The sequence below is a fragment of the Hesperophylax consimilis genome, chromosome 22 (genome assembly GCF_061612785.1).
Source record: "Hesperophylax consimilis isolate HC1 chromosome 22, BYU_Hcon_1.0, whole genome shotgun sequence".
Lineage (NCBI taxonomy): Eukaryota > Metazoa > Arthropoda > Insecta > Trichoptera > Limnephilidae > Hesperophylax > Hesperophylax consimilis.
Genome location: NC_142857.1, coordinates 15,418,589 through 15,436,916, shown reverse-complemented (window position 1 = coordinate 15,436,916; position 18,328 = coordinate 15,418,589). Strand labels below are relative to the sequence as shown.

Genomic DNA, 18,328 nt, shown 5'->3' with positions numbered 1-18,328 from the left:
TTGTTCAGTCTGTTTAGTTTAATATTTTCATCCTGCCTCTTGTATGGTGTGTGGAAATCTTTATTGCATCTTATGGTGGTCTTTCACTAGGGCGATACTAAGAGTATCTACCAAACTGGAAAATCTGTCTATTACTCTTCAGTGTTTTCACTTCTTTGAAAATCCATTTTCGAAAGAAGTTTTACTTTTACAAACGCAATGATAATCAAAATTTTGTAATAAATCAACATTACTCACCGACTAGCACAGTCTGCAGCGCCCTGGTGGTAGCTGCCTGCAGCGAAGCTATGCGGGTGCCGCGGGGGCCCCCTTGCTTGGCGCGCCCCCGTAACGCTACCAGCAGTGCGTCGGCCAGCACCAGCTGCTGCCGGGCACCCTCTGCCTGTCCGCACGCCCACAGCGCCACACCCAACCGGTGGCGGATACGCGCCTGGAAGAATAGCTGTTTGATTATAGGGCTGAATCTTAGACTGGGTATCCACAAACTTCTACAAGCAATCAATTTTGACAGGGTCAAGTAGTGACGGCATAGTTCATTACAAATCAATGGGGCAGTCCATGTATTTCGAATACAGACTACATGTAGCAGTTTTTGTATTCTCACCCATATGGGGGTGACTGAATAAATTTAATATAGAACACTGAATAATATATAAAAAATCAATTTTATAACAGTAAATTTATCAGCACTGATGATCAACGATACATTAAATTTGACAATTGAAAGGTTGACGGTTTAATTGTCAATCAAATGTGACAAAGTTTTAAACACTCCGACCTATGTATATTTTTTTATATTAACTCATAGGCAACAGGTTAATTTTTGTAAATATTTCAAAGCCAAATATAATATTGAAAATTAGATGTGAAATAATAGATAGACAGGAACAATATGCGTTCAAAACTTCTAAAACCTGGTTCTACACACTGCACACAGCAGTGCACCTCAAGGTACATAGTCATAATTGTCTGTCATTTGCTGCAAATGTCACATTTGAAGTCCAGTGAACTAAGCCGCACATTAGGGGTTGACATCCAACGTTGCACAATGTTTTGTGAATCTCAATAATAAAATTAGTGTAAATTTCCCTAATCAATAGTATTACCTCTTCTTCCCTCCTGCCCAGCGACTCGGCAATGGCCAGCCCCTGTCGCAGATATGCCACAGCCTGGTCGGGGGCACCCCTAGCGTGGTGCACGCGGCCCAGCGCCCCCAGGGCAACGGCGCGCGCCAGACGGTCACTGGCGGCTGCCGCGTGTGCCAGGTGTTGCTCTTGACAGCGGACAGCCTCCTCCAAATTACCCAAAGCCTCGTGAACGGCGCCTAAATTGCCGCAGGCACGACCCTGAAAAATAAACAAACATTTTGTCATTGGATTCGTGAAAATAATATCCACAAGTGAATTGAACAAAATAATACTTGAAATGTTAAATTAGCCTAAGAGGAGATTAAATGGTCATTTTAATCACCAAGAAAACGCAAATAGTCTACATCAGCAAAATTCATTTGCAGTTAAGAGCCTTCCAGGGTGACCATTCGTTTGCAAATTGTTTTGGGGGCAACGACCACCACCTGCACCGCTACTAATGAACTTACTCATCGCATGATCAGTCACTAAGAAACCATCTTACTAACAACCGCTCCACTTAGAGCCGGTATTTCAGTTATTTCAGTATAAGCTTGGCTTGAGAGATGTTTACATCAGGAAACCAACCTGATGAGCAGCGTGACGAATGTAAATATCTTTCAAAATATCTCAGCATCGCCCGGGTGAAAGACTACCATTCAGAAATGAAACATTGCTTGAAATAGCTTTAGCTGTGTTTGATATTCATGTCTGAGTAGCCATTTTCATTTATCCACTTGCACATCTCATATATTCTCTGTCTGTTTACTCTACATTTACAGATGTTAGATAATCTTGTGTCATGGAACTCATTGAAAACTATGTCCGCACCTGCAGTTGTGTGATTCCCAGCTGTCGAGCATTTTCCAAGTCCATCTGATGGTAGCGCAGTGCTGTGGCATAGTCTCCCATCTGCTGGTAAACCACTCCCAGCGAAGAAACAGCATCTGACTCCATCACTCGGTCATTCAGTTCCCTGGAGAAAAAATACAATAAAGTCAAATATTATTACATATTCAAACGATTTCACATTTCAAAAAAGAATATTTTCTGAATCATTAAAACGGTCACCATCTTGAAACAGAAACGGAAAGTGAAAAAAAATTTACAGACTGACAAAATGCAAAACAGTAGAGTTATAATTGGATTTCGCTATGCTCAGGCAAACCAAGAAATTTGAATATTATCACAAAAAATCACAGAATGTAACTTGAATGGCCTGCAAAAGTAAGCCATATGTAGGATGTATCCACATTACAAATATAGAAAAAAAAAATGTATCTTTTCAAATATATAATAGCTACATACCTATCTACTTTATTGCTATGATTCGAAAAGATTTTTTTAATTTTGTAATTTCCTCAAGACGAATTATCTTTTTTAATCTTGATAAGTTCACACTCGTACGGACGGACATACTCACAAACAAAATAATAATAATAATATTTGGATAATTTGTATAGCGCCGTTTTTGAATAATAATAACCGAATAAGTATTCTCACTAATATTTCAGATTATAATATAGATAAGCCGTACCTGGCAATATTCCTCTGATGTTCCAGACACGACACGGCTTGCTCCAGGTTGCCCAGACTACCGTGAATGTTCCCAAGTTCTCCGTAAGCTTGGGCCTTGGCCTCCGAACTGCCGAGTTCGTGGGACACAACCAGGCGCTTCTCCAGGCAGACCAGAGACTGCTGAAGGTTTCCCAGAGACCTGGAATTTTCAAAGAGTACATGAAAAAATAATATTTAATGCATGTGTATTTACAAAAATTAATCATGTAATTTCTCAGAAGGGGTAAGTAGAACTGATGAAACGCAACAACTCCGTCTTGACTCAAACTTCTTCCATTATTCATCGTCTTTTACATACTCTTCTGTTATGAAACTTGACATAACCAGAATTGAATATTTGATTCACCCCGTCTTCTTCTTCCATCCCCTTGTGACCAGTAGATCTCTCACCCAAAAAGTGTGTTTCTGATATTCTCTTAATAAATCAAAAGATATATGAGTAGGTGCTCAAAGAAATACATACCTACTTACGTATTAATTATAACATGAGTACTTAATTATAAACCGTTTATTTTAGTTATCTTTTTTATTTCAAAAAAAGAAGTATACAATTTGTCCAAAGACATCTCAATTAGAATTATTTTTTTTAACTATTTTCATGCAGGTAGGTAACACAACATTGAAAAAAAAGTCCAAATAAATACAATGATTTAACATTGAAAAAAAAACATTTTTGCTGAACCATTAAAACGCCACTATCTTAAAATGGAAACGGAGCCTACAAAATATTTACAGACTTGGCCTGAAACTAGTTAAATAATATATTAAAAGTGCCCTAAGAAAACACCACAAACAAAGAAGAAAAATAAATTTCTCATATTAACAATGTGTATATGCTTACTTATGACTTAATCCAAGCCCACGGTATGCTCTTTCCTGCTCTCTTGTGTTCTTGGTGCCCAGCGCCAGAGCGAGATGCTGCTCGTGACACTTGACGGCTTCCTCCGGATCGCCCAGGGCGTCATAGCAATCTCCCAACGAGCCAAACGCTCTGGCCTTGTCTAGTTGCGTGGTGGGAGTGCTCAGTCGCTCCAGTGTTGCCAGTTGCTGGAATAAAATAATATAAAACTTGAATATAGAATGTAGATAGGTACCTACTTACTGAGGTTAATTAGCAAAAATAGGAAGGGGACGGGGAGTTAAATTTGTGGGGTAAAATACAAATAAGTAGTTGATTTTTGTGAGATCACATTACACGAAGGGAATAAAAGGGTAGAGAACAAGGGATCCATCTCACCCTCATTTAGGATATGCTATATTATTATAGATAAGGGTTGGTATGTTACCTGTTCCAAGTACCCGATGGCATCTTCGTAGTGCCCCATATTGAGTCTGGCAATGCCCAAGTTACCAAAGGCCTGAGCTTCAACTGCACAGTCTTGAAGTTCTTGCGCTCTTTCCAGTTGTTCCTGAAACACAAAGAGACATTTTATTAGCCACTCATATTGATAAGAGATTGGGATAAGTTCCCTTGTAATATTATTACAGTCGATTCTGCTTGATTGGTACACCGGTCAATGGGGACAGCTGTTTATTTACGCCAAAACCCAAGAAACAGAAATCATGTTTAAAAACTAATAATAATTTACTTCAGTCATCTGGGACTGAGATCTGAAGTCAAAACGTGCATCAGTTAAGAAGGGAGGGCGTGCGGAATGCGGCGCGGGTGATAGGAGGGGATGCGCCGCGCTATGTGTGTTTCAGGTTCATTCGGTAGTAATTCGGTAGACTTCGCCCACACCGGCTGTTTAATGTGAATGTCAATGTGAACTTTGTTGTAATGTTGACTTTATATCACTTTTTAAAAATGTGTTGACTGCACACACATTGCCACTGTCATGAGTTCTCATGGAAACCAAGATTAAACCAAGAACAACTCGACAGAAGGTGATTTCAAAAGCAAGAGTTGCTGTTTCTTCACCAACTATGTATTCTAATAATGTTGACTGCCTTATAAACAAACCTGATAGCACTTGACGGCGTGTGTATAGTTCCCCAGCGCCATGTGGACAGTGCCCAGATGACCGTGGGCGCGTGCCTCCCCGGAGATGTCGGCCATCTCCTGTCGCAATGTCAGCTCCTGCGTGTGGTAGCCGAGTGCCTTGTCCAGGCGGCGTAGTAGGCGGTGGCCCAGCCCTAGGGCTCCGCAGGCTGAGGCTTCCAGGCCACGGTCTCTTGCCTGGAAAAGAAAAAAATATAACAGTAAGCGTACAGGCCTTCCCAGGCAAAGTTGGGAAAAGCAACTCAGAGGATGTGCGAAGAGGGGTTGGGGCTACTATGGGTGGAGGTCGCAGAAGTAGCACATGACAGGGACTCCTGGAGGCGCCTTGCCAAGGCAATTGGTCGAGAACTGAATAGGACAGTGAGAAGTGTATAATTTTAAATGAAGTTCTGTTATTGAATTAATATAAATCTGTTTCAACTATCAACAGGGCAACCTTTACACTGCAGACTGCAACCCAAAACTGCACTCGTACCGTTTTGTCATGAAAGTTTATAATGAAGTTATCTCTGAGGAGCGGTATCTACCTTTACCATTTCTATCATCAATATTCCACTGGAATATCATTTTAATAGTATAATTTGTCCATCCTTATGATAATGACCAACATATTGGAATTTTCTTCTTTCTAGTACAATTTCACACCTTTTGAATGAAGAATACATTGGTGAAATAGATGCTACATTATAATTACTGCGGGTGAAATTTTGTTTTTTTTTTACTTGACAGATATTGAGAGACCTCTGAGAGCTCCATTGTAACCTCACTTTCTGTTATATGTACCATTTATAGAAAAGAGGGACAGGTTATAACTAGTCAATCGGTATGCCATTGATATGGAGGTATAATTACCTGTCTAGCGAAACCAAGCTGTCGTTGATACATATTAACCGCCTCTTCAATGTCTCCCATCTTGATGAGGACGTCTCCAATGTTCCCCAGAGCCCTGAACTTGCCGGGCAGGTGCTGCGTCATGTGCGCAATGGCTAGAAAATACTTCTGGCACTCCAGCGAGGAGTCCAGCTGGCCGAGGGCCAAGTGGGCCAACCCCAGGTTGCAATAGGCGCGCCCCATGTTCATCTTGTCCTGAAGGTCTTTGGCAAGGGAGAGGTCTTGGTCGTAGTACCTGGAAAGTAAGGTTAGGTTATTATTATTATGTTGGGTGATTTCATGGTGCTATATTTGATTTTAAGATCCAAAAATCTAACTATTCGTTGCTTAAATATGCAGAACTGTGCTCACCATCATTATGAAATTCAAATGGGAGCGCATACTAAATTCGCTAGAACCAAAAGTTACTAACTAAGCCAGTGGCGACATTGATTTCCATTTGAATCAATATAGAAGGCATTTCTAGTGATTCACTAAAAATCCATAAATAAACAGTTGAGAGGCAATTACAATCTCACCTTACGGCCTCTCTATAATTTCCAATGCAATAATGTGCATATCCCAGGAAGTGGCAGGCCTTGGCCTCCGCTGCCACGTCTCCCAACTCCTGTGACAGCATGAGGTACTGCTCATAAAAGGGAACGGCTTGGGCAAACTCTTGGCGCGAGGAGAGACAGTTTCCTAAATTGAGGAGGGCACACGCTTCACCGGCGGTGTCTTTTAGCTCTCGTGCTATTCCTGAAATATCAACAAATTTACTTATAATAGAAGAAATTGATTCAGTAAATAGCAAAGTACTTGTTTATTTACTACGAGTCAGGAGTTAGGTATCATTTGGTGATTTTTTACCTGGTGGAAACACCAAAAATTCCAAATCCTTAAATTAACATCTTATTAAATAAACGCAAATGTGGTCTCTGGTGCGACAAATACGAGCGTCAAACATAGAACGTTAAGAGGTAGTGATATAGAAATAATGAGTTGATTTAGAAGTAAGAGAAAGGGAGCCAACATTACCATTACAATTTCTACAATCAGGTAGGCTATGCTGGTCACGTACCATGACTAATGGTGCGTTCCCAATTCATTTATTCTACGATCCATTTCATAGAAACCCAATGTTGAGTCAACTTCATCTTCTTTCTGTTCTATATGGAATCCACCATAGAATAAAGCAAATGTGAACTCGCAATAATTCCTTTCCATTTTCAAAAGGTCTGTTATATGAAACAGATCATAGAATAGATCAGGTTCCCAGGTTAACAGACGATTGTTGGAGTTCCAACATCAATGTCAAAGTTTATTTATTATTATTGAAAGGTGTATACAATTTTATGTATTTGTAAAGAGTTAAAGAAAATTTTTATTATTTATTAATTTTTATTTATAACAAGAACCGTGATTTTTTTTTTGTTTCTTACCTAAATGTGATCTATAATGTAGTAGGGCCATATCATGAGCGCCGAGTGCCTGATACGCCACGGCCAAATTGCCGTGCGTAGACGCTTCCGAGCTCCTGTCGTGCACTTCTTTGGATATGGTCAGCTCCTGCTTGTGGTACTTGATGGCTTGTTCGTAGAACCCCGCCGCCGAATACGCATTGCCAATGTTACCATATGCTCTACCCATTCCGGCGCGGTCCTGAAAAAAGATGCAAGTTGATTAAATGTGCATTAATAGTGATTGAAATGTATACATTTGTATAATTAAACATTGAAGGCAGTTCTTTTTCATCCGGTGTCATCTCCTATCGGAGGTTGGTTATAATCAGTGCAATCTTTACCTTGTGTGCTACATACAGCCGAGAATAAACCAGCAGAACTTCACACAGGTACCAGTCATATTAGAGATTTCAAAGCCTTGAAGTATGTTGTCTTCTTCTACTGCGGCCTTACATCCATCTTTTCCGGGATGAAGGCAATTAAAAGAGAAAAAATAAATTGAGAAAAGTTTAAAGATATGTTACAAACCCCTAGAGATCTTGCTATTGATAGATGGGCCTGGTGTAATTTCAAAGCAGCATCGTGTTCTCCTAATAATTGATAAACTATTCCAAGGTTTGAGCAGGCCCTTCCTTCACCAACCTAAAATAATATTGTAAAAATATATAAAGAAAACATTCAATAAATCAATTTATATTCAAAGATCGGATAGAAACAAATGAATTTGAAAATGAAATAGAGGTCCCCCATTATAAGCCAAACAAATACCAACAATATGTTCCAATCTTATTTGAAAATTTTAATGTGTGTTCCAATATTATTTAGAGACAGTGAGACCAACATCACAATAAAATCAAAACTGTTTATTAGGCTAAGAAAAAACAATCTGGCCACCCTTTAAAAGATTTATTTTTGTAGGTAGGTACCTAAACATGTATTATTTATTTTTTGTATATAGTGAGATTAATGAGGCAGTGTTTATTACATTACTCTAATATAACATTTTGTATTGTAAAAAAATTACCTTATCTCTGGCAGCCAAAGCCATATCTAATTGCCGTTCATGCCATCTTTTTGCTTGGGCATAATCACCTGCACACCTAAAGTAAAATAACATTTTTTTAAAAATAGTTTTTGCTGGGGGAAATAGGGGTAAGTTAGACAAATAAAAAAATAATTTCTGGTTTAAATATTGTAAAAATATTTTACCTTGCAGCATGACCTAGTCCAGCATACGCCCTGGCTTCTACAGCTCTGTCTCCAAGGCTTTGTGCTATTCTAAGCACATTTTCATGGTAAGCTATGGCTTGGGTGAAGTTTCTTCTGTAGTGGTGTGAGGAGCCCAGATTGGAATATGCCCTAGCTTCCTCCACCTGAAAAATAAAGAAAAAATATTATTGATTTCAACTTTTTTACACTACATCACACTAAATAACCCGGGATCACACTTTCTACAATTTGGGGAAATTTGTAAGGATGAAAGAGTGGGGAGGGGAAGTACCGCCTTCGAGGTGATATGGTTAGTCTCGGAAATACTCAGAAAATCAGTTTCTATTAACTAAACATAACTAAAGCCATTTCAATCAAAATTTCGTTACTGAATGATGGTCGGTCACCAGAGGGATACTAAGGGTGGGTTGCTTCACAACAGAATTATAACAATTCATCAAATTTCAAAGTTAATTTTCAACATCTGTGAAAGTTCTAAGTACTGTAATTATTTCAGTTCTATGAAGCAATTGGCTCATAATGATATAAGAACAGAACTGTATCAATTGGGTATCCATCGGCATCCTTCATTAACAATCCTACCTGATTCCCCAGCCTCCTGGCCAGTCTGAGGTGCTGCGTGTGGCAGTCCACCGCTGAATCAAATTCCCCCATGGCCAGGTATACAGCTCCCACGTTGCCTATCTCGCGCGCCTCCTGCAGCCGGTCCCCCATCTGCTTCACCAGCTGCACGCACTGCTTGTGGCTGGCCAGAGCGTTGGGGTAGTCTCCGATAGCCGTGTACACGTGGCCGAGGGAGGTCAGAGCGGCTGCGGCGGCTTGAGTATCCTAGAAGAAGAAAACATACAATATTATTGTTGATACGGGGATGGTCTGCACTTAATATAAGTAATATAATATGCCATGTAATAGTCGCATCGGCTTAATGGTACCTATATAGGATTCAATTGGTTTGGGATAATTGTAGATGATTTGCCCAAAATATGCAACCTTATTATTATTTCCAATTATGTATCTATTCTCGCATCCTTAAACCATAGACAAAAATCTCACTTCTAATTCTGCTGTTCGCTCGAACGCCACACCAACTCCGCTAATTTTAAATATACAATCTATCTCGTGCATAAACCTAAAAGGCCCTGGGTGTCTAGCACGGTCGATCGGTGAAGGATTTATGGATAATTTCGATACCCTGGACAGATCATTAGTATGATTTTGTATGAATGACATTGAAGTCAAACTTGGGTTAGGGGAAATTGCCTGGCAGCCATCGTATATGACAAACTTTTGAAATGATATATACGCATAATGGTTTAAATTGAACTATATAAATTTTAATTTTATATAATTAATACATATAACACATTATTACTTGTTTTATTGTAAGGTGAGACAGGGAACGGAAGAAGTCATTATAAAATTATGTGGATAAAGTCATTTTTCAAACATCTTCCACCTCATTCCGCGGCTTCAAATTGTTCTCGAATAGCTTTATCTGGGGCTTATTAGGTTCATGATCTTGTGGATTGATAAACCCTCCCAAAATATTTGAATTGTGATAATATGTGTTCTGTTGAGCTATTATTTTAACAGCTTTAAAATACCCTGGTCTTTTGTTTCCCATCTAATTTTTTTATCACAAAGAACGACAATGAATCAACTACAGCAGTTATCCAAATCCAATTACTCCTATGTAGGTACCACTAAGCCGGCGTGACCATGTAAGATCATTGAGGTATACAGATAGAGCCAGATTTGGCGTTCGAAATATGGGCCACGCATATCGGATCATTGTCCGATGTGAGATAACACGGGCATCAGTCGGTTACTAGTGCTCGCCAAGTCTAACAAGTCTCTGGCGATAAATTCAAAATGCCTACATGCATGCTTAGATATTGTACAAGTCGTACAGGAAAATTTAGGGAAAGCAATAGCAATTCTACTTGCTAACTCCCACCTATGTATTGTAAGTTCCTCTCGTCCTACAATAAGTGTTGTTACTCATCGGGATTGCTCTAGCAAGAAATAAAATAATAATTTATGTTTTTTAAAACCTTCATCGGTAAGTAGGGTTTTACTATAATCAGTACTCGTGTAAAATTAACTAATTAATGTTAAAAACTTGTGGTGCCCGTCACCTTCAACTCGTTCGTTTAGTTTGTTCCCATTCGGAAAGATTTGGGCGACATCAACAGTCGTCACACCCTCCTTCCTAATTCCCGCATGAGAATAATATTTCACACTATTATTATTATTGCAAGGAATGTAGACTCTATTTATATATAACTCATTGTGTAAGATAGGAAACAACAATCTGTAAGTGAAATAATATTAAGTAGTTAGTAAAGTTTTTTTTTCCAAATTAAATAAATTGAGTTATTAAAGTGAAATAATATATGTATAATATTTCTTAGATAATAGATTTTTTTAAGACCATTCATTCCGAAATACATTTCCATTGAACACTTTACGTTTTAAGATCTAAAATAAATATGTATTATTTTTAAAGATAATCTTTGTACATTTGCCGAGAGGAAAAAGTAATTATGTGAAATAACCTCGATATAAATCGCAAAGTTATAATTATAAAAAAATTCACAGTGTTTCTTTAAATGCTACTTAAGACTTTTGCTGAGTCATTTTTCCTCTATTATAAATAAGTCATGCTTTATTAAATATTTTCGCCTATTAATTAAAAGCTTTTTTTACATATTAGCGTGTTTCCTCTAACATTTATATTTATACCTATATCTCCCTTTCAAACCATACTCTTCTATTTTTTTTTAATGCTTACTACAGAGCCTTAAAAACTTCCCTAAGCAGTCAGGCCAGAGGTTCATGTTTCAACTTAGGTACCTATTCATTTGGCAATAACGATTGTCACTTGATATCCTGGTTCCACAATTTTACTTTCCATGTTTCTGAGACATTTTCAATAACTGTCAATTCTTTCCATTCCCAAGAGCTGCTTGTATTTCCCGAGGTGGAAGTTTTCGGTTTATATTCCTTCTAGCTCCTTCAGAAAGTTTCTATCAAAATTAAGTAGTCGCCATGGTCGTTAATAAAATAAAATAAGTAATAAGTTACCTTGCACTTCATGGCCAGCACCAGTTGGTAGCGGTGTGCCGTTAGGGCCTCCTTGAAGGAGCCCTGGCTGAAGTAGGCCGCCCCCAGGTTGCCGTGCGCGCGGCACTCCCCCGCCGTATCGCCCAGGCTCTTGGCCACGGCCAGGTCTTGCTGCATGTAGCCGATGGCCTTGTCCAGTTGACTTAGTGCCCAGTGGGCCGATGACAGCGCACTGAATACTGAACCCCTAAAAAAAGGTGAAAAAAATATTATACACGATTTTTTTGTCCTCATAACGCACGTGGAACATCAAAGGGTCGTGACAAAAATGCATGATAAAATCGGGGGTGAGCGGGGGAAAAATGATTTTGTAAGTTGGCAATATTTTCTTTTTAGAATAATCAAAATAAGAACCCTAACAATTGAGTATTACTCGGTAAAATTTTGAAGTAAGTACCTAACTATTGCACATAATGCAGAAACGTACAAGTGGGTAGTACCTACCTAGAACGATGATCGCGTTCGTTTGAATTTCGAACGGTCAGCCAAATCTGGCGGCGGTAATCCGCCCAGTTTGAATAAGGAACAACGCAAATGAGGGGGAAAAATACCGCAAAAAGACAAACAGGCAGAGTAAAACTGGCGGGTACCTATCTAACCAGTACCTACTGGCGAACGCTTGAAAGAAACGGTGCATATACAAATTCCCAGGTCATGAATTTATGCTGCCATACGAAAGGAAGAAATGTCAGGCTGGTTTAACGCGGAGGGAGGGGGCGTATCGGGCAATTCAATGTGATCACATTCAAATACAGGCTGGTGGATTTATCAACTACTGGAAATTCGCAAGAAATTTGTTGAAAATCAACTAGGTAAAAAAAATATTTTGATCGTATTGTCTACGTACCTACTTATTACTCATTGTGGGTTTATTGTTTGGAAAAAATGATTTACCTAAAAACGTTGAAAAAATCACATAAGTAAGTACTTTTCAACTATTTTGTAAGTAGGTACATTGTATACCTTCATAAGATATTTATTAGTTTTTTATTTGTAACTGCAAAAGTTGAAATATGGCTTTTCTAATTAGGGGAATGTTGTGACGTTGTAGGAAAAATAAAAACGGAATAGGAACATTAGAAATTACTTGGATATTCAGATCTGGTCATTAAACATAGCTAAAGCTTTTTCAAGCAACGCCAACGTTTCAATTCTGCATTGTACCATTTATCACTTTGTTACGTGGTGCATATATACAATATCATTATATTATTTTATATTAATTTTACGTGAAGTCCCCCGCATTGCCCGTGCTTTACGCTTTTAAGTTTTTCGAAATCAGATGTAGACATTAATCTTCCTCTTATTTTTGTCAGTGTGCAAAATTTCATCAAGAAGTATCAACATTCTGTTTTAAGGGGTGGGAAAAGGGAATGCGGTAGTTTTTAGGTAGTAAATATCATGCAGACAGCGTCCTTCCTCTTGTCTTGAAGGTCAAGGTTGCAAAATTTCATTAATCTCGGAATAAAACTGTAGATTTGTATAAAAACCGCTACACCGGGACACTCTTCTTTATACATTATAAAGTGGATTGGTCATACACATACTATATTATGATGGTTTCGAACTCGTGATCTCTGGGTTCGGAGTCAATAAATTTTCCACTATGCCAAGGAGGTGGTCCAAACAGTCAATTAACTTTTTTAGACGTAAAAAAAAACACTTAAATCACACTATTCACAAAAAAAATATTTCTAAAGAATGTATTTAAATAATTTATAAAAGTTCTTTTGTATCACCTGTTTTCAAAATCGTCCGAGAACACATTCGATCAGCAGATAAATTATCACCCGACATCAATACGAAACATGTTAGCAATTTTTTGCCGGTTTGTATTTAAAATTCTCAAAAACTACCTAAATAGTTGAACCGATAAATTTGAAAGTGTTATGTATAGAGATATCGAAGTGTCAGACATGTTTGTTTGAATAGAGGAAACGAGAAAAGAAGTATTTATTTATCTATACAAACCGGTAATGGCTTTTCTATAAGTGATAAATTCATCCAGCCAGTAACATTTAAACAGTGTTTGACGTCTATTTTTGCATAACTACATATTTTATGTTGATACATTTTTAGTTAATGAAGATTAAATATTTGTTATTTTTAATGTAATGTATTTATTAAAGCGAAATTAATTAATATATTATTGCAGACACCAATTATAATGTAATTTGATTAGGTTTCCAATTAATTAAATCTCCAAATTTGATTTTGGGGCTTTTAAAATGATTTTCATAAATTGATTTTCTGCAGACATTCACTATGTTATATTTATTTATTAATATGCCTAAAAAATCAAATGAATGTCAAAAGGGGAAAATTTGGGTAGAAGATTATTCTTTGTAAAAAAGGTGAGTATTTATTTATTTTATTGTTTATTCATTTTAGGCCCGTATGGCTTTTATATTTAGTATGTATGCTATATGTATTTAAATGGACGACGAATGGAGAAAGGGGCGTTACGAGAATAATTAATAAAATAGGCGGAAGAAGAAATCGGGGACGTCTCAAAAAGAAATGGGACGATCAAGAGAACCGAATACCCACTTAATGGGATAATGCCAAGAGATAATGTACAAGAGTCGGATTGACAGAATAGTATGAAAGAGGAGATGTATGAATGTAAATTAAGCAATTAGTGTTCGCCAAGAAGTGTGTGTTATGTTTATGTTACTATCATATGTTGAAATGTCGTTCCAGTTTTAATGTTTTTACCTGCGTTAAAAATAATACAGCGAAATTACAAAAGGTAGAGTGAGGTTAAGTTAGGTTAGACTAGATTAGGTAAGACTAGAGGTTGGATAAAGTAAAGTTCCCTCACACATGAGAATGGTGCTTTTTAAGTCTATTTTCAGAAAAAATACACAAAAATTTGCAAAATAAATTTCGTTGAATCGTCCCACCAGACCTTGCATTTACCAGCCATTGCGAACAATAAAACAATGGTAGTCGAATTTGCATACAAAAATGTATCGCTTGGGCCGGTCGGCGGTGACAGTCCCCCGACCAGAACGCCCGGAAATAATGGCTACACGGGCCGGGCTCAGGGGGCTGGGGAACCACGACCAAATAAACCTCAATAAGCCCGGCCAGGCCCATAAAGAGTAAAGAGTCCTGCCGTATTTAAAATTCGAACGGTAATGAATATGGATGGGTGAAGCAGATATTTAGGTACCGACTGAAATTAATGCGGGATTATTAAGGCGAAACTTAATGCCAAATCACTATTTTTTATTAATCTTTATAACGAATTGGTGTACATTATGAAAACCAAAAAATATGCTTTAGTTAAATTGAAGGTTTTCCTATCGCTTCGCATGAGTAGAATACAAATAAAGAAATAAATTATTGAATAAAAAATATAAATTCAAACTACTACAAAAAATATTTTTTCAATCGAAATGTATGAACGCTCAAAGGAAACAACTTTAAAAATATACAGTTTTATAGCTAAGATTATCTGTGACAGTTTAAGTTGATTAAATTTTTTGCTTTCTTATAAAATTATTTAAAAAAGAAGTAAAAAACAGTTTTTTGCTTGAAATCGAACGTTTCTAGACTCCGATTGTCAAGAGATTTTAATGGCTATTATATACCAAGAGTATACAAATTTTTGGCTTGTAGCTTCCTCTTAATATACATTCTGATTATTATTGCGTTTGATTTGGAGTTTGGGGTTTCTGTTCTTGGTGTTGTAATGTTGATAAGTTTGATGGGCGATGGGCCTATCATAAAATTAATGCTTTACAGCTGTCGTTAAGAACGTTGATGCAGAGCAGTTAAGGATGATTATTATTATAATTATTGGCATTCAGAAGTTATATGCTGCACGCAAATGTACTGCGTTGTGGAAATTGATGCTTTTAAATGTTTAAACGGAGTCGTAAATGTGGAGATATGGCTGAATATTAACTTCACTAAATCATGGTTTTAGCTATACCACGGGTGCAACGACTCGGCTTTAAGGCGATGCCATACGTAGTAATGCAAAATCATGTGATTTTGGTTTGAAAATTTGGTCGCCTGTCGCCTTTCAGATGCTTTAATTAAATACTGCGAGTAGAATACATCTTGGCCTTTGAAACAATCGAGTATTTTTTAGATTAGTCTTTTTATAAGCCCAGAAAAAAATAACGTATAAGGCATATGAAAACTGCTTTAAAGTTCAAAATCTCCTACTTACGAACCCATTTTCGGTTATGATTTTATTGTATAATGTGGCAAATTAAGTTATTTATAAAATGAGTAAATATTTTTGCCTAAACATCCACAAAATAAAATAAAAGGCACTTTTTAGCCATGTTTTTTTCTTGCATAAATCAAAACATGCGAATGGTGTTAAGCGGGAATTTAAACCTTATCGCCATCTACGTAAGGGTTGTTATTGATTGCGGCTCAATTTAAAATATTACACGACGTAGTGCATAGCCTTAAAGGTACCTGGTAAAAGCTCCTGATAGTGAAAATATTTATAAGGATGCAGAAAAGCTCTTTTGGTGTTATTATAACTATCAGACGGAAAACCATCTAACGGCGAGCTCTGATCTTATAAAACGCTTTTCTAATTGTGTGCTATTATGTCGGGTATGGATAATCAGATCAGTATATCAGTTAGCTATAGGACTAGTACGCTCGACTTGATCGTGCAAACATTTCAAGCTTATAAACCACGTTGCGACTGTCAGTATAGAGTACGGATGATCACTGCTATTGAATACGTTCAGGATCTAAGGAATGGAGCCTAAATAAGACGACTAGAACTAAAACCGTGCTTTCGACTTGATCGTGCCAACATTCCAAGTTTATAATCCACTTTACCACTAGGATAACATACAGATGACCAGTGGACTGGGTAGGTGCAGAGTATCTAAGAAATGCAGCCGCCAGTATGAAAAACCAGTTCCCTATGTTAATAACGTGCTTTCGTTAATATTTTTCAATACGCGTTCCTTCGGGAGATTCGTTTCCATAAGAGGGAAGTATTAACAGAAAAAAACTCTGTTTCCTGTTTGTCTGTTATCCTTGGCAAAACGGTAAAATCCAAAGGCTCTGGCGCTAAAAACATTCAAAAAAATTTGATTCTAAAAATAATCGAATAAAAACCATTCGAAAAATTTCGATTCTTCAATAATAAAATTTCTAATAAACCTAGTGAAACTTTTCCAAGGCAAGCTAAATTATTATTTTTATGTGTCACACCACAAATCTATCTCGAGTATTGTCGTATTTCGATTATTTCTGCATTTGAAACGTTTTCAAATTTCGGCAAGATTATTTTAGTATTTCGGCCATTTCAGGATTTCGATTAATATCGTGTTTCGATTATACCCTATCACTATTGGGAACATCGAATACATAACGCGAAACTGTACATTAAGTGTTAAATAAAATGCCAACAACCGAAACTTTTCTCGAATGCTCCAGGAATCCAGCCCTTCTTGCAGAAAAACTGCTCAATGCAACATTGTCCGGTGATGAATTTTTGCTCGCGCAGTTTTCTGTAAGATTAACCCGGCCACAGGAATGGGAAAAATGCGTGGCTTTTGGAGAAAAAACCTTTTAATTAGCAGCTTTAAACAATTTATTGCGTTCCGATTCAATTTAAATCGTATGCAAAAAACGCTCGGCATAAAATACCTACCTTTTCGGGAGAAATATTCAGGAAACTACTGCGTTACAAGAAGCTTCTCACGAGATATTTTGGATTTTTAAACAGTATGTACCATCTACTTAGAGTACAGCGTGAAATAGTTATATTTGCAGGTAGCCAAAAGAGGAACTAACTATAATTTTTTTGTACCCCTAAAATCTATACTATAAAATATATACCGCAACAAATGAGTTTCTACATCTGTAGGTAACTGTACATCTGTTGATTTCAACCCATTTTCTCGAAATCGGTTTTAGTACAATTAAACAAACAAAATTACATTTTGTTATTTTTTTACATTCAAAGTCAGTCAATTAGGTACATAGACTAAAGTTCTGATTTAGCTAAAAGCTTAAAGCTCTGACAAAACTAAAAGCTTGAAGCCATAACAAAGCTAAAAACACATATCTCTGACTATGTTAAAATCTTAAAACTCCAAATAAGCTAACAGCTGATAACTCAAAGTTCTGACTAAGCTAAAGGCTTAAAGCTCAAAACTCCGACAAAGCTAACAGCAAATAACTGAAAGCTTTGACTAAGCTAAAGGCTTAAAGCTGAACACCCTAACCTCCTAAAACTCAAATGAAAGTTCATGGTGAAAAATACGTTGCAACCTGAAAGGTGATACGTTTACATAAAAATTTCAGACAAGCTTTATCCAAAGTTCTTGATACTCGAACACACCTTTCTGGAGCAGTGGCGCAAAAGTTTTTTAACAGTAACGATGTGGATTTCATGATACTACATGAAGTCAATGGTGGAAAATGTCGGGGATGCTCGAGGAAGACATGAACAAATAATTATTTGTAATAAAATGAAACGTAAAGGATGAACGAAAAAAGAGGTGTAAGGAGAATGTATGACATGGAAGTGGAAGGTTGAAGAGGTCGAGGACGCCCGAGGAAGACATGGCACGATCAAGTGAAACAAATAGGTACTTCATCATCATTATTTATCACAATACATAAATATTATTTCCACCTTAAAAATGCACCCAGATCAGGAACTAAAGAAATCACAACCTCAAAACTTTATTTTCTTATTTTATATTTGGTACAATATTTTACATTTATTAGTACAATTTAGTAATGTTGGTCTCACTGGGTGGCTTACCCGTGCAGAGGCCTCCATTTTATAATAGAAAAAATATTCATAATACATTTAAAGAAAATATATATACAGGGTTTTCCAATAAGAGGTGTTATTTTAATATTCAATCGTAAAATATCAATGGTTTCGTTGCTTGTGTGATTGAAAGTAAACGTTGTCCAGATCAATA

At 37.1% G+C, this 18,328-nt stretch overlaps 1 protein-coding gene across 4 annotated transcripts in view; it reads right to left on the bottom strand.

Annotated features, from left to right (window-relative positions):
* LOC149412893 (tetratricopeptide repeat protein 28) overlaps positions 1 to 18,328 on the bottom strand; it is a 188,335-nt gene that overhangs the window by 12,351 nt on the left and 157,656 nt on the right. For all 4 annotated transcript variants that reach the window (XM_089645301.1, XM_089645303.1, XM_089645302.1 and 1 more), the window contains exons 7-21: positions 11,358 to 11,583; positions 8,853 to 9,098; positions 8,250 to 8,413; positions 8,065 to 8,140; positions 7,569 to 7,682; positions 7,020 to 7,239; positions 6,117 to 6,336; positions 5,560 to 5,833; positions 4,669 to 4,884; positions 3,992 to 4,114; positions 3,547 to 3,752; positions 2,665 to 2,844; positions 1,959 to 2,103; positions 1,107 to 1,346; positions 238 to 430 (exon numbers count right to left, since the gene is read on the bottom strand). In XM_089645301.1, the coding sequence (XP_089501427.1) occupies positions 238 to 430; positions 1,107 to 1,346; positions 1,959 to 2,103; positions 2,665 to 2,844; positions 3,547 to 3,752; positions 3,992 to 4,114; positions 4,669 to 4,884; positions 5,560 to 5,833; positions 6,117 to 6,336; positions 7,020 to 7,239; positions 7,569 to 7,682; positions 8,065 to 8,140; positions 8,250 to 8,413; positions 8,853 to 9,098; positions 11,358 to 11,583 (2,843 nt within the window). The remainder of the gene's footprint in view (positions 1 to 237; positions 431 to 1,106; positions 1,347 to 1,958; positions 2,104 to 2,664; positions 2,845 to 3,546; positions 3,753 to 3,991; positions 4,115 to 4,668; positions 4,885 to 5,559; positions 5,834 to 6,116; positions 6,337 to 7,019; positions 7,240 to 7,568; positions 7,683 to 8,064; positions 8,141 to 8,249; positions 8,414 to 8,852; positions 9,099 to 11,357; positions 11,584 to 18,328) is intronic.